This window comes from Perca flavescens, chromosome 7 (assembly GCF_004354835.1).
Source record: "Perca flavescens isolate YP-PL-M2 chromosome 7, PFLA_1.0, whole genome shotgun sequence".
Taxonomy (NCBI): domain Eukaryota; kingdom Metazoa; phylum Chordata; class Actinopteri; order Perciformes; family Percidae; genus Perca; species Perca flavescens.
In genome coordinates this window covers 20,634,807-20,651,161 of record NC_041337.1, presented here as the reverse complement: position 1 = coordinate 20,651,161, position 16,355 = coordinate 20,634,807, and the positions used below count along the sequence as shown (strand labels likewise).

Sequence of the window (16,355 nt, the reverse complement as noted above, 5' to 3'; positions counted from 1 at the left end):
AGAAATACGTATAAGACATGGTGCTGGAAAATCAGTATGGCAACAGCTCACAGCAGGTCCTCTACATAACGGCTTACAAACAAAAATCAATCAGTGAAAATGATTCATTAGCTGCTGAATAGGTCTTATCACATGCTTTTATATTACAGTGCTTATCAAAGTAGAAATGGGGATCTTTTTTATTACACTAGTCACAAAATATAAGATTGAAAACTACAGGGAAAATATGACTTTAATCCCCACCCTATTAATAAACTATTTCTGCAATAAATAAATAAATAAATAAATTAGTATACATATGTTTTCCTAGTATAACGCACACCAATTCCAAAAGGTATCACAAACATGATACACACTGGCACATTCTAATATATTTATGCCTTCATATAGGCTCTCTCTACGGGTTTACTTGCTATCCATTACATCACCACTGACAGGTTTGACAGCGAACAACTAAAACCTCCTTCTACCGGGCTCCTCTCAGTGCTCTCATCCGCAGAGAGAAAAAACTCCCTGATCATCAGCAGGTTCACCCAAAGCAGTTGTATTTCTCCAAAACAAAATGGAGTCTCATCTACTTTTTTGTTTAGCCGAAATAATATTTACGAAAGGGCCTTAAAAGCGTTTCCATTTCTTCCCAAAAGATGGTTGTGAAGGCTGGTACCCCTCAACCACAAACCTGCCCCAACCCAATGCGGAACTGTGTGTGGGGCTCAGACGGGGTTGGTCTGGGGTTGATCCCCAAATGAATAAGTCGCTGGGACAGGGTTAGGTTTAATGCCTCTGCTCTTCATGTAGGAGATCAGCTGGTCAGGGATCTCGGCCAGTACGTCTTTAGCCAGCCGCGCCATGCTCAGCACGTGGTTGCCTGTGCGGTCCATGTAGTCTCTGAATGGGACAAACTGTGAGAAATGTATGACTTTATGAAAAGAATATATCCTGTATGCAACAAGTATAACAGGCTAAAGCCCTTCTGTAGCTGTAGCTCTAGTAGAAAACCTGCAGTGGAGGTGGCTTTGCTAGACTTTTGTCCCTGAAAATCAGCAGATATTTGAGGCTTTCTTTAAGTTTCTTAATGTCGTCTTCACTCTCAACAATCTCTACTTGCATCAGAAACATAAGCTGCCCAAGCTGACTGATCACAGTTCTCGAGGTCGCCATGTGGCATGTCTGTAACCGCCATAAGCAGTTGATTTTGCGGAGGTACATACTAGAGCTGTAATCGGGCCTTAAAAGTTAGACCCAACATGGCCCGAGCCCGACAGAATTCGGCCCAAGTCCGACAAGTTCATTTTTATTTACAGCTTTTTAAAAGCACGCACACAGCTCTTTTGCCTTTTGTCAAGAATGAGTCATTTATACATTTTTAAACGTAGGCTATAGGCCACTTGGAAGTAACATCGTAACATCTCAGCACTTTAAATAGTAAATAAATAGTTTTCCACACCTCAGACTTTGTTTTTTTGCCAGTGCAACCAAAATGTAATTGCCAGAACCAGCCTCCGTTTCACCTCCTCAGCATCCATTTTTGCGCTAATCAAAACGTATCACCTGACCTTATTTACCGCGCAAGCCTGAGCCCGTGTGAAATGATAGAAATTAAGACCCATCGGGTTCGGGCAAAGATCTTCAGCTCTAGTACATACTATAGGGATACATGCATGAAGCTTTAAAGATAAGAGGAGTGAAAGTTTCCCTGATGCTGGTGCTAGAGGAAAGACCAGGTAATTGCTAATTTTGAAAACACTTGCCAATAAGATTATGAGAATTAATGTTGGAAAAGTTTACATTTTATTCTTACTGTGGTTCACGGGTAAAGGACCAAAGCACTGTGGTTGCATGCACAGTAAATTTATGAATGTGTTCAGTACATTTAATCGTGATGTGTCTAACGATTTTTTCATTTTAATACAAGTGAAGATTTCTCAGAACCTAAATTATCAATAACATCTTTCAAGGCAATCTGGCCTGTAGCTCCTGAGATATCTTGCTTTATAACTAGAAACAACCAACATCAGCATCTATAAGCAATGCCACTAACAGGGAACCTTTTAACCACTGTCTCTTTGGAAAATAAGTCGTGTCCTTCCCATGTCAAGCTGAGAGTGAGACAAAACATTAAAAAGGTCTCACCTGTACAATATCTCTCTCTGCCAACTTCCCCCGCGAGGAAATCCTGATGTCATCACCATCCAGCTCAATCATGGCTGCAGAGAAAAGGTATTAAAAATAATTTCACATAAAAAAAAAAATTCATACTGATGATGATGTACAATAATTGTTATGGTTGGGGGCAAGCCTAAAGAGTAAATTTGACTAAAACAAACCATCCCTGATGCAAACTGACCATAAACTGGTTTCCTCTGTATCTTTACACATTTTTTCCCTGAAGAACTTTAGTTACTGTTCTCACCATCAAACTCAGCTTGGCCAACTCCAACAATGATGATAGACATGGGGAGCTTGGCTGCCTGTCGTGAACAAGAAGAATAGTCAGTCAGTCGGTGTTACATTTCCAGTTAATTGTATTTATCTCCCACTACACTTCTCATTCTGCAAAGTCAGAATTATTTCTGCAAGACCATTTCTCCAGAGAACAGAAACAATAATGGACAAGATAAAATAACACATTGCATAGTTTTTGTCATCCAGGGACCGAGAGAAAATATAAAATACATTATTCAACTTAGGGGCCCCAAGGTTTTTACAACAGCCAGCCTATAACATAATATTTTAGCAAACTTCTATACAGTACATCACTTAGTTAAACATGATCTTTGCATGTAGAAGTGTTTCAAACAATGTTTAGGTCAGAACAAAAAGGCCACATGTCCTGCCTGTGTATCTAAACTTAAACATAAATAAAAAGATTTAAAGGTTTATCTGCCAAACAGTTTGTAGTACAGGTTTCCCTCACTGCATGAATCTAAACCACAGTCCTGATGTGGAGAATGTGAACGCTTTGGCATGAATGAATGATGTATGCTTGGTGGTAGAAATGCATTTACAGGGGTAAAAGTAGGTCAGCTTTCCTGGAAAAACCTCCTGAGGGGGGAGGCCTGTCACAGATAGGAGTAAATAGACTGAGGAGGACCATCCTCTCCATGTTCTCTATCATTATTCTCCCTCCATATCCTTTCCCATTTTATCTTTCCTTCCACCAGGGTCATTCCTAATGACCTTTTGCTCTCAATACATCCATTCTGTTTGCCCATTTCTAGCAGCAGAAGACCACACAAGCATATAGTACCTATAAAGATCTGTATCCAATGCTCAATTATTTAGTCTACACCATTTGTTACTTTGCTTTTACTGTAAAGTCACTCAGGGGATCTCACTCCACCAATCTGTCTGAACACATTCTCCTCTCACTGCACAGAACCACAACAAATATACCAAGGCTTGAAGCAGATATTGTTGTTATAATACACTGTTGTGCCCCATTGATCACATTAACCAAGAGATGAGGATTGGCAGTAGATAGGTAGATAGATGTTTCCAGTGCAGATGCTAACGCGTCCAGGTTCTTCGTGTGTATATTTCACTTCATATAATCCAATTTCCCCATTAATTTCCTCTTAAAGTCACAGTGAGGTGGAAGTTACAGCGTGTTTATTTTTTTGTGACATGACGTATTTCAGAATGAAACAGATATGTGGAAATATAAACCAGCTGAAATCCAATTATCTTATTGCTCAGCTAGTTACCCACAAGCTCAGGGTCAAAGTGTGGCTTTATATGACGGGCGGGGTTAACTCACTCCAAATCACATTTGATTTGACCAAGTTAAAGATGAGTCATTATAAATATTTTTACGAGAAAAGAGATGGATTTTGATATAAAGAAAACTCAAAATGTGTTTATTTGCAAATTGAGATGTATCTGTTTTATATTAAACTGGTATTAACTATATTAAACCGCACTCAAGGAAATGTCACTCAAACTGTTTTTGATTAATTCATTTTAAGAATTGCTTGTATCTATTTTTGCAAACAAACTCATATATTTAGCATGTAAATAGAGATAAATGAACAACTACCACAGGGATAAAGAACTAGAACTTGGAAAATGTATTTTTCATTTCAGTGCATTTTTAAGTAATTTTAAGTTTGGAAAATCATTTAATCAGTTTGTTCCAACTCTTTATTGAAGCACAATGTTTACCCTGCGTCAAATATTCAAACCCTAAACTCCATGTTTTCTATAGCTGCCTTCTATGTCTTATGCATGATTTTATACATATTTCTCCAAAATCAAGATACATATATACATTAACATATCTGGTGTCTTTGTAAACTCTTGGTTCTTTGGGTTTGAACAAAGTTTGGCTGTACTGCAAGAGTTTGTAATGAATGTGGTGTTGAAAAGGTCAGTGGTGAGAAAAGTGAGAAAAAGAGAAGTTTTAAGATGGACATTTAATTTTAATAACAGACATCTAAACATGCTGGCTTGATTAGGAATTTGGTAAAAATAAGAAATAAAATGTGTACAACATAAGTACATTCAGTAACAGAGTGTCTCTTCTTGTAGCATTTTGTTACATAACATGTAGGTTATTTTTTATTCAGTTCAGTAAGTGTCCAAAGTCGGTCAAAAAGGTTAAACATTTGCTTTGTTGATTCAGAGTGGTTCTTTAAATGTCTCTGAAATTTAAAATATTCATGGGTTTTATGAAGTTACTGGTTGAGCCAGCCTCCTATCCAGACAACAAACTGACACCCAGAGACATAATCCAATACCTGGGCACAAATTCATTTATATTTAAGCATACCAGGTCAGAGAGAGACCCTTTTTGTAAAATTTAAAATCCTGTAATGAAATTTGGAACTTAAAAGAAAAACATCAAAGGAAAGATGGCCCCAGAGGCTGTCCTGTTAGATGTGTGGACACATTAGTCACTGAAGGCTGAGCTGTGCTGGTTTAGTTCGGCCAGTACAGTTTGGTCAGCAGCAGTACCTGCAACATTACCAACAGATATCTGCTATGTGCAAATATACACCATAGCATCAGAGAGCAAAAATAAGAAACCAAAAGTGCAGAGATGAGCGTGGCACGTAACTCTTTTATTATGATTCATCTCTCCAGGGCAAATGTTACATGCCAAGTGAGGCAGGTCATTCAGTCCTTTGCTCTGTGGGCAGAGGAAAGTGTAACCAGGTCCAAACTGAGAGGCGAGAGGTGGTAGCAGCAGGTTCCGAGTAGTGCAGAGCAGCAGACAAGATCTTAAAAGGAAGGTGTGGCTGTTCGAATGGTTTGATTAACAGTCGCAAATTCCCTTTAAACCCAGTCTGCTGGGGGTCAGAGCAGCGTGTTGCTGTGCCTCAGATGGTGTGCTGAGTAAGACCACGGCCTCTAATAAAGTGAACGTGTTGACCAGAAAGTAAACCTCAGCTGAGCCCCTCAGCTTCCTGAGGGTCTCAATAAAAAGGAAAAATATTGGACAAACAGAGCACTCGAGCACAGGGGGTGAGACAAGTGGAGCAGAAAACATCCCATAAATCATCAAATCTAGTGCTACTGGCTTATAAACCCTTCAAAGTAAGAGAAAGCCTGAGAGAAATGCGATAGCAAGCTAAAAGCACCTGCAATGCCAAAGCAGGGGGAGAGAGAGAGAGAGAGGCGAATGTCCTCCAGGTAGTGTTAGAGCAGCACTTACATTCACTATGGCCTCCTTGGTCTGAGCCATGTCTGATATGACGCCATCAGTGATGATGAGCAGCACAAAGTACTGAGACCCGTCCTGCACTGCTGCTGCATAACTAAAACAGAGAAATAATCAGCACAGAGTGGTTTAAGACAGTACCACAGACACCATGTTAAGGTAAAGCAACGTTTGAAACAGATGCAGATATGTCCATGAATTTACATGAAACTCTGAGATTGGTTTAAACAACCACAGAGAAAGTCTAAGAGCAGCAACGTCTGTGTCAGAGATTAAAAACATAAAAAAACTTTTGGTTTTCAGAAAGAATGTTTCCCCCCGCCCACTGTATGACACAAAAGCTTAATATAGACATGTAAATAAGTGAAATATGTTGTTTAGCTCTTCATGTCTCAGAGGTCTATCCATACACAGCACAGTGAGTGTGGCCTAGTTTCAATCGGCCATCGCTGGCTGCTCTATGAATAATTTATGAAACTGTTTATGCAAGTGCTGCAGTCTTATTCTTTTAGAGCATTATTGATTGCCTAGCACTGGATTGACCACACATGATGAGCAAACTGGGTGAAAAACATGACAGATCATTGTGAGACAGGTGAGAGGTCAGCCCTTACACTCGCTTTCAAATTGGTAAATTTGACTTTGATGAGTTGGCATTTTAATCAAAGCGCTTGACCAGTCAGTGACAAGGCCAAGGGCATGATTGGTGTTTAGGAGATTAAAGAGACCTTTGTCTTCCACAGCTGCCATGTGTGCCACACTCACCTGACCACATTAGCAGAGTAGTAACTGCAGCAATAAATACAATATTGTATTATAGAGTCTATATTTACATACTGTACATCTAGTATACAGCATGTATTTTGCATCAACACCATTATCTGTTTAAGAGCATTGTCTGCTTCCATTAACGCTTCAGCTTTCTACCTGTGCCTCATGTAAAACAGTGAATGTATAAACTTCAAACCCCTTCTACCAAAAACAATTGTATGTTCGGCTCAACATCTAATGTTAAGATCTGTTTCTGGTCATGTAAAGAGTCATTTTAATCTTTTCATCATTGGTTTACTGGATGAAACCTATTTCACTTGTTCTGAATAGCTGAGGCACTGCTACAGCTTTGTGAATAATCTTATTTGAGTTTTACTGCACTCTATACAGTGACACTGTAGAAATTGTATTTATTTAAGTCTGCGATTGCTTTCAACAGAGTCTCTTTTTTATTGGGCATAAAATCCTTCTAAGAGTTTTATTTATTAATCATGTTGTATTACTTATGTGTTTACTTACGTGTTTATCTTATGTCCTGTTATTGTAATTTAAATCTGCCAAATGGGACTACAGATGGAAATTAGCCTTTGGGCTACAATCTGGCACTTTTACGTGTACTGCTGTAGGAGGAAATAGGGTAAAGAGGACAGAACAGAACACTGTGCAATACATTATTAATAATCTACTCACATACATACCTGGACACTCTAACTGCTCTTACCTGCTAATTTATGCTAAATGTCATTTATTTATTAACTGTATAATAACACAATACTATACACAGTCGTATATATCTATATATCTATCTTTATTTATCTGTAGTTTATTGTTGTTTTACTGTTTGTTTATTTTTGTAAAAATATTTAGCTAAAAGTTTATTGTTATTCTTATTATCTTATCTTATTATCTTTTTTTCTATTTAAAGAGTGTTTTGTAAGATGCTAAAATCTGCTGCTGGAAATATAATTTCCTTGCGGGAGTCATCCCAAAAGGATCAATAAAGAGAAGTCTAAGTCTAAGTCTAAGTCTAAGTACATGTTCATTAAATGTGCATTGTCCTGAAATAAATAAATAAATAAACTTAAGTGTTTATTAATGTATTTGTCAAAGACCACAAGTCCTCCCGTAGACACCCATAAGTGGAGGCTGGTGTTTAAACAGATAATGTATGACCATATAGTGAAACACAGTTTAGTAATATAAAATATGTCTTCATAAGAGTTATAAAGTTGAAAAATACTAAATTAATAAACACCTCTTTATAGTTACAAGACTGGCCATATATCTGCTTACAAAGACATTATAGTCTTATTAAATGATAATATAGTTTACTTTAAAGTAAAGTTTTACCTAATGGGGTAACTGTTAACAAACCAGAAATACAGGTGAATGCTAAAAATTTTATCTCAAATTCAAGTTCAGATCTGCAGTGCACAAACCTGAGTCTGAGTCAGTGTGAGTCATTAATATTCAAGTCCAGGCCAAGTCATGAGTCATCATTACTGTGGGGGGGTTGTTGTTAAGAAAGTGTACACCCGTGCCTTATTATAGTTTTACTACTGTGGTGCAGCCCACCACTACACTAGACATCCAAAAAGCAATGTAGCATCTGCACTCTAATATATCTGGTCCTGCATATGCTCGATTACCATTTCTATTCATCTAGGCTTGGCAGCCGATTGTTTATTTTCCCTTCATTAGTTCTGCTCAATTCATAGAGAAACCATCATTCACTGTCTTAATACCTCTGACGGCGTTTCTACCCGCTGAGGATTATTTACAATTTGACTTTCAAAGAAAGGACGACTGTGCTCTGTGATGTTCACGGGAACAGTTCTTGTACCTTGCCACATGATTAACGACAGGAGCAAAGTTGGTGGGTCCATATAGCTGAACCGTCTTAAGGCTTTGATGGTAAGCTTCGAGAATCCCCTCCATGCCGTTACAGTACGGGTTCTCAATGTTGCCATTCTGAGAAAAACAAAAACAAAACATGAACGGTACAGAAACCACAATTGTAGTCAGAATGGAATTGACATTACAATTAATAGTTAATGTAAACAATAATTAGTGTTTCATTAGTATCACAATGTGTCTGGGAGTAAAGTTGAAGAGTAACTTAATGCCAGGCTGAAAAGAGTGTTTTACTTTCGTCTCAGGTTGAAAGTTTCATATAGTATTTGTCTGTTGCACCTCTGACCAGACCCAGCAGCGATGTCACAGTGTACGGAGTACTCTGGCTGGTTTACAATATTTTCAAATAAAAAAAATTATATAAATTTAATCTCTTTGTATTCATTACAGATATGAATCTGGGACATGTTTAGCCTAGCAAAGCACAAAGACTGGATATATCAACTACTGTATACTCTGCTTTGTAATGTTTTCTGATGTGTTTATGAATGTCTAGTTATTATACCCTTCAGATTGAACTCAGATTATGCCACATTGGTACTTACTAATTGCGAGAAAACTACCATCATGTACGCAGATGTGGAAAAAACAAAAATATAGATGACTGCCAGAAGAAAGAAATGACCAGTGAATGAATGAGTATGTCGTGAATGAGTGAAAACTGTCTAGATCCCAATGGAAGCAGCTGGCCTCCTTTAAAAAAACAACCCCAAAGGTGGCTTATTTACATATATATGTTAGCTGAAAAGTTTAGTAAAAGAATTGTCAAAAAGACATCCAACATCCATTTCTATTTTATGTTAAAGTTCCAATATGTAAGATATTTACAATAATAAATCCAAAAATGACCCCAATGTGTCATCAGATATTAAGGAAACATGCTGTTTGTGTTTTTGTGTTTTGTGTGTTCTTATCAACTGCCCAGTTTGACAGCCAGGCTGGGTTGCCAGATATACTGTACCTGTAAAAACGTAAACTCAGCACGCTATAGCTGTAACGTTAGTATAGCCATGAAAACAGCAAACAAATGAACAGGATCAACGGAGATAGATTCTATCCGACCTATAAAAAAAGCATGTTTCTAACAGTTGCGTGACCAGAGACAAACCCCGGGTAAATATTGGAGATGTATTTGAAAGATGGAGACAGCTTCAAGCCCAAAAGGACGCGGAGTTGGCTTATTTTCTCCTGAACAGGTAAGCATTAGCTTCAGGCAAATTTATCACGGCTACAAGGGACGGGCATTTTATGTAATTTCAACATTTGTGTACTCACATTGAATTATATAGCAAGAGTATCTGAGTTGGTTACTCGCAAAAACAATTGACACAACCAGTAAAGATTGCTAAGGCCGCCATGCTAACCCTGCTAACTGCTAGCTAACGTTACCGGAGGACCAAGCAAGCGGGCTACAGCTGTTTACAACGTGTATCCTTCAGCGGCCGTAGCCGACAACAGTGAGTTACTTTAAGCCAAGTGAAGGGGGCTGTAAATTGGGAAGAGAGGACCGTGAGTTTGCAGTGTGTTTAGCGAATGTTGCCGTAATTCTAAGCCAATAAAGTGTGTTCAGTTGGGTGGAGAGGACGGCAAGGTAGTGTTATTTTTAGCGGTTCTCACCGTAAATCTAAGCCGATGAAGTGTGTCTGTCCGTCGAGTGGAGAGGACGGCGATGTTGTGTTTTTAGCGGTCTGGGGAGGAGGGGGCAGGGGAGACGACTCTCTCCAGTATTTTGAATTTGTACTGCAGTAACTATTTTAAACACTAGCTGTCAGTATTACATATTGCACCTTTAAGTACAAAACAAACAAATATGGTGTAAATATGACAGCTTTAAGTTTGTCGAAAACTTAGATCTCAATGGTGTTTTAAGCCCCCAACGTCTCTTTCCAGGCAGCGCTGCGACCGTTGACTTCAAGGCACCTAACCCTAACCATAACCATAACCATAACCATAACCATAACCATAACCATAACAGTTGCCTAATCCTAGTGCCTTCCAGGCAGCGCTGCCGATAAACAAATTTAGACTGCTTTCAATCAAAGCTAAGCTAGGCGAACACACTTCTGGGTTTCTGTTCTGAAAGAAAACGTGCAACAGTGATGTAGCAGTTCAGCTGGGTGTGTTCTCAATCACAACACACCACACCACACCCAGCTGTGATCAGGTTAATCCAATTTATATCTTATTACTTTGCAATTTGCATTGCAACCCCCAGATGTCTGTGTAGTAGTACTTATCCACCATAAAGGATGGAGCAGTGTGGAGTTACTCTTTAAGGGCTGAAACATTTTGAAAACTGTCTGTCTTTGCTCCCACAGACATGCTCGTCAAACCTTGCTTCAACGGTTCCAGTAGATTCCTTAGCAACAAGGCACATTTCTAACCGAAAATATATAATACAAATATTTCACCCAGGAATCCCACTTTACTTTTAAACCCACTTACAAGACTAAAGGATGAAAGAATGAGGCTTCAATTATATGGTGGGATGAATCTTAATTTGCAAATTTTAATAGAAACATGATGCAGACGTTACCCAGTAGACAGACTCCTCATTAGGCTGTAGTATGCAGCAGCCAGAGAACATTAGCTGGCAGAGACAAGCCAAATTGATTTAAGAATCCTTCAGCCTTACAGAACCTAATTTGCACTATAAAAGGTAAATGAAATTCACTCTGAATTATGCATGTCAGAGGTGTAGCAGCATTCATCTACACATCCACATTGCACATTATCCATACATGTTGGAGAGAGCATAAAAACGCAAACAAGTGCTCACAGTCAAAGATAAGCTCCACTGGGAGGGCCAAATTCATTTTCAAATAGAGTCTGATTCACTTTATGAACAATTCTGATGATGAATTACAACCCGAGTGTCTGAAATAACCCCAAAGTTTACTCACCAGAGGGAACTCGTGGGAGACCCTCCCATCAGGGGGCAGCTTAGCACCAAATCCCAGGGCAGGGAACATCTTATCACTGTCGTAGTCCTGGATGATCTCTCCCACGGCCTTCAGGGCCATAGCATAGGCATTCATCTGGTACGGGTTCATGTAGTGCAGTGAAGTGGACTGGGACGGATTTCCTTCCAAGACAAGAGAAGTCAGAGTCAGTGATGCAAACCATTAGACTGAGGCCGAACTGACAGCTGCAACAGGAGCAACATGCAAGACCCGAGGCTAAATTGGATGTTTTGAATGAGAGGAGGGGCTCAATGTGACTATCTGGTTTATTAGCAATACTGGAATTCAATGTTCATATTATGTCCTTGACTTGTTTTTTTTCGTGCAAACACTTTAATAAAAAGAAAGTTTAACAAGAAAGAATATTACAAGCAAGGAGAAAACTCTAGCCTCCTCTTTGATTAACGGAAAACGCCATAGTGATACATCAGATGATAAATGGAAGCACAACAGGGTGATGGGAGTTAAAACACTCACCGTTTGATGCAGTGAAATCAATGGCCACTGTGAAGTGAATCTGAGTCCTGAAACAGATGAATGGGGGAAAGGATGCTGTTAACAACAAGAGAGGCAGGAAAACTCAGCGCTGCAGTTTAATGAGGCTCTCCCTGGTTTCACTGTGCCTTCTGTTCTACCTCTAATCTGACAAAACCACAAACACATCTCACAAAAACCTAGCACAACTGTTAAAGGCAGAGTAATTTCACAAATGGCCACAGAATGAGCTGCTGCGGCTGGCTAAATGATTTGACTAAACATCACACTGAGGAAAAATGTGATTATTAACCTGGCAAGCAGCTGTAAAAAGAAAATAATCCCAATTCCTTACTAGCTGTTTTGGACTATTACACTTGTTTGTTCAAGATACTGTACATGAACATTTACACAATCATGTATACTGTGCACTATAACCACATCATAATATTTATTATCATTGTAATCACGTTATTGTCTTTGTTCCACACAGTTGCTATTTTATGATCAATGGAAAAGTTGAGGTCTTCCATTCACTGCATCCATTTAAAAAAAAAAAAAGCAGCCTCACAAAATGTCCAAAGACTACTGGATGTTTTTTATTCATGAACCCGTAATGATAGCCAACACCTTGAAAAGAAAATAAACATTGCCAAACTAGTCTCTGCTGGATTTCCCCATGAGACAAACGGAGAGCGAAAGGGGAGGGGAGCTTAGATCACGCGTACTCTTTCATTGTGATTAACACTGATTGTCTTTCCTGACTTCACCTCCATTCAGAAATCCCTGCAAGTGCAGTATCGCCGATAATGGCGCCTTCTTCCTGAGGCGACTCTCACCCCAGCTCATTAATCAGCATTGAGCTGGACCGCTCAGCTGACAAAGGGGAATTGTTACAATGGCATGCTGCTTTAAATTTAAAAGTCTCTGCTGATTTCTGTGGTTAGTTTTGAATGTTTGGCTAGAAAAGCAAGTTGGTGAGTTAGTTTTAAGTTAGAGTGCAGGACTGAAGAAACGCTCACACGGGAACTGTCAGTCAAACTGCCTATTACAGTCGGTCATCAGAGCTTAGCCTGGAAGTTCATACTCAGACAGTAGCTGCTACACTCTACAGAAAGTGGAAGCAGCCTACAACATGGTCCAATACTTTTTTTGACAAGTGTCACATTTATAACATTAATATCCTAAAACCATCTACAACGCACAATCAATTGTTTTTCTGGAATTGTTTTTTTTTTTTATTTCCCTTGTGACGCGCAGTGGGGATTTGTTTAAGAGATGAGCACACAAATTATTTTGAAACTAAAAAATCAATATGGATTGAGGCTGACTGATGCTGCACGGTTTCTAGGTCTAGAATCAGTGACAGATGGCTGATCTAGGGTTACTATATTTATCCATGCAATCCTCAAATCTATAGTCCTTGAGAGTGGACGATTCATCTTTAAGTAATGTATCGGTCTTAGGACAAATTAATGCACCATCATCTGTTCCTACATTTGATCAGGAGTTCATAAATCTGACACAAGCCTTTAATTGGCCTCTCAAAACCTGATTAAGGACAAATGCTTCAGAACAGGCAGTCCATTAATTCCCTATAGGTTTCATTCTGTCCTTCATATCATCACTAACTCGCTCAGCAGCTCCTATTCTCTCGGCTCAAAATGACAGCTCCTCAACCATATGTGTATCATCTTGAATCACAGCAATGGTTTAAAATAGGTACAAACGTATCGGTGTCATATTGACTTTCCCCTTTCGGTTAGACAAACAACATACGGCAGGAATCTTTGTAATGTGAAATCCCTACAGTCTTTGCAATCTGAGATGGATGGGTGTAATGAAAACAGTGTGACAAAGAATGCAGCTAGAACACAGTCTCATCAGTATGTGCTGTAAATTGGCCAACCCAGACTACATCAATGAGAAGATTGGCACAGGGTTTTTCTTGTGTAATGAGATGCAGGCAGATAAACACAAGGGAGGAGGTGTGGTTTCACAAGTGGTGGCACATGTAATATTTGTAATATATATTGTATAAAAGATAGTAGAGATTTGTATACCACTGTACTATTTATGCACTAACATTACTTATTACTTAACATTACCTAGTACTAAAGTCCTTTTAAGTTTCTTTAAGTTTCAGATACTTTCTGATCTTCAATTTTACTACCAAAGCACTAAGCTTCACTGTCTTATCTTAAATTAAAATACAGATTAAATATTATTTTTTTTTTAACGTGCAAAACTAACACAATGTGTAAAGACATTCTCCTCGGCCTGAGCAAAGTCTGCAGGTATTATTTTCAAAGTTGCATACAGCCTCAACAACCACCAGCAATTAGGTAGGGCAGCCTGTATGTAGCCTGAGAGGCAAAACACAGGACATAAAGGTACCCTGCTGCTGCTCTTTAAAGGGAAAATTCAGTGATTTTCAACCATATCCTTATCTATTCGAACCAGATTTGGTGTGAAAAAAACAAACGTTATTTCCAATGTTTTCCGTGTCTCTGGTGTTCAACCGGCTGCAGCCGCAAAATCTGCTTTATTCAGTCCTCTAATGACGTGACAAGAGGATGAACTTCCCTTCTCTCTTCTCTTGTATTGAAAAATAGCTGTGTTTCCATCAGCTCCATCATGTTATGGACAAGATTTCATTTTCAAGAGGCATTTCATTTACAGTGTACATTTTACAATGTTTTGACTAAATTAGATATAGCCAAAAGAAGAGACCAAGGGAGGCTGCAGCTGGAGCAGGGAGGATATGGCTGGCGGAGGCCACGGGAAGAGAACAAACACCGACTGCCTGGTGGTGCCTTTGCGTTTGTGCATGTGTACTTGGACAAAGATGTGACCTTTTTCAGAGACAACCAAGGCCTGCAGGGCGATTTTAGGGTGTTTTTTGTCTGCCTCCGAAGAAAGAATGAGAGCCGCCAACGAGCCACTGTTTACCGGCCAGCTGCTTAACAAGAAGCCACACTGGAAATACAGCGTGTGGAGCCGACTACATATACCATCAGTACTGATTGGACATCCACATTAAATATGTAATATCCAAATGTTTAGCGACCCAGATCTCCCATCTGGACCATAGTGACTGGACAGTAAGACAACAATGGGTTACACTTTATTTAAAGGTATCTACATAAGAGTGACATGACACTGTCATGAACGTGTCATAAACATTATAAACAAGTCATAAACATTTATGACGTAACGCTTCTGTCATTAAATGTCATTCGTTTTTGTCATAACAAGTTAGGGTTAGAGTTAGAGTTAGGGTTAGGGTTCATGTGTCATAACAGTGTCATGTCACTCTTATGTAGATACCTTCAAGTAAAGTGTTACCCAACAATGTTCAGAGAGATTTTAATAAGAAATCAAACTGAAACTATAAAAGTGAGGGGGACATACGCTCCCATCCCTAGTGGAAATTACGCATTTGGATATTTAGTATGTGGCATTAAAAGTGGCTGTAAAACAAAGTAAAACAAAAGGTCAGGGAGGTCTAGAGTGGAGATTGTCATGACAGTTTCCAGATGTAGCGATTCCCCTGACAAATATGAACACAACTGTGCCTCAGCTTTAGACTGGGTAAACCCAGCCCAATCTGCCAGCGATGTGATTTCACCCTGCAACTCAGGATGGAAACCTTTACATTTTTTGTTACAAATCTGCGGGGACCAATCACAAACTGGCTTGCCCACCTGGTGCACTATTGACGGGTTTAACACGATGACGAGGCAAGCAGCTTTTTGTTTACATTCAACATGGAGACCACCGAAGTGTAGCAACCTGTTGATGCTGCTGTCGCTGCTGTTTCAAAAGATTTCAAAGGCAAGTTTTCTCTGAAAACAGAACAGAAACTTGCCCTGGAACAATTCCTACAAAAGAAGGATGGGTTTGCCTTACTACCACCCGTCTTTGGTAAAAGCCTAATTTACCAGCTAGCCCCGCTGGTGGCCAAAAGAATGTAGCTCAGCTCAAACCCCGTTGTTGCAAAGTACATCACGTTGGTCTGATTGGTTGAAGGACTATCCAATTGCGTTGAACTATGCCCGTTGATCACGCCTCTTGTGCAGTAGATTGAGCTTGGTCTGGTGATAGCCAGACTTCCTCTGCTTCCCTGTAATCTCAAAACTGAACTGTGCAGTATACATTTAAAGTGAAGTGCCAATGTTCCCCTGTAAACAGGACCAACCAAGGCACTATCTCAGAATGAAACACCAATCTTTTAACATCAAAACAGATAACAGATAACAAATCACTATGCAAGCAGTCAAATATAAAGTGGCAGAATAATGACAGCCAAGAAATATCTATTTTCAAGAAACAGTGAACACAAAAGGGCAGTAAAGATGAAGAAAAGAAAATTGTGTACTCCTGTAAAAATACCACTCTGCAGTTGACCACAAAGCAAACCTAAATGAAAGGGAGAAACCAAAACGTATCACTTTCTCCCATTTCAGGACAACAAGATATTTTTGGATGAAACTATTAAACCTTAATAAGATCTCCACACAACAGAGACTCCACACAAGCAATGGCACGGCCAATCTCACTGCAGATTT

General features: G+C 39.2%; 1 protein-coding gene across 1 annotated transcript in view; it reads right to left on the bottom strand.

The window, feature by feature from the left end:
- Positions 1–713: 713 nt before the first annotated feature.
- The window catches only part of cpne5a (copine Va), a 32,621-nt gene continuing 16,979 nt past the window's right edge, over positions 714–16,355 (bottom strand). The window contains exons 8-14 of the mRNA XM_028582597.1: positions 11,788–11,834; positions 11,251–11,432; positions 8,277–8,404; positions 5,657–5,759; positions 2,414–2,471; positions 2,134–2,207; positions 714–902 (exon numbers count right to left, since the gene is read on the bottom strand). Coding sequence (XP_028438398.1) covers positions 714–902; positions 2,134–2,207; positions 2,414–2,471; positions 5,657–5,759; positions 8,277–8,404; positions 11,251–11,432; positions 11,788–11,834 — 781 coding nt within the window. The remainder of the gene's footprint in view (positions 903–2,133; positions 2,208–2,413; positions 2,472–5,656; positions 5,760–8,276; positions 8,405–11,250; positions 11,433–11,787; positions 11,835–16,355) is intronic.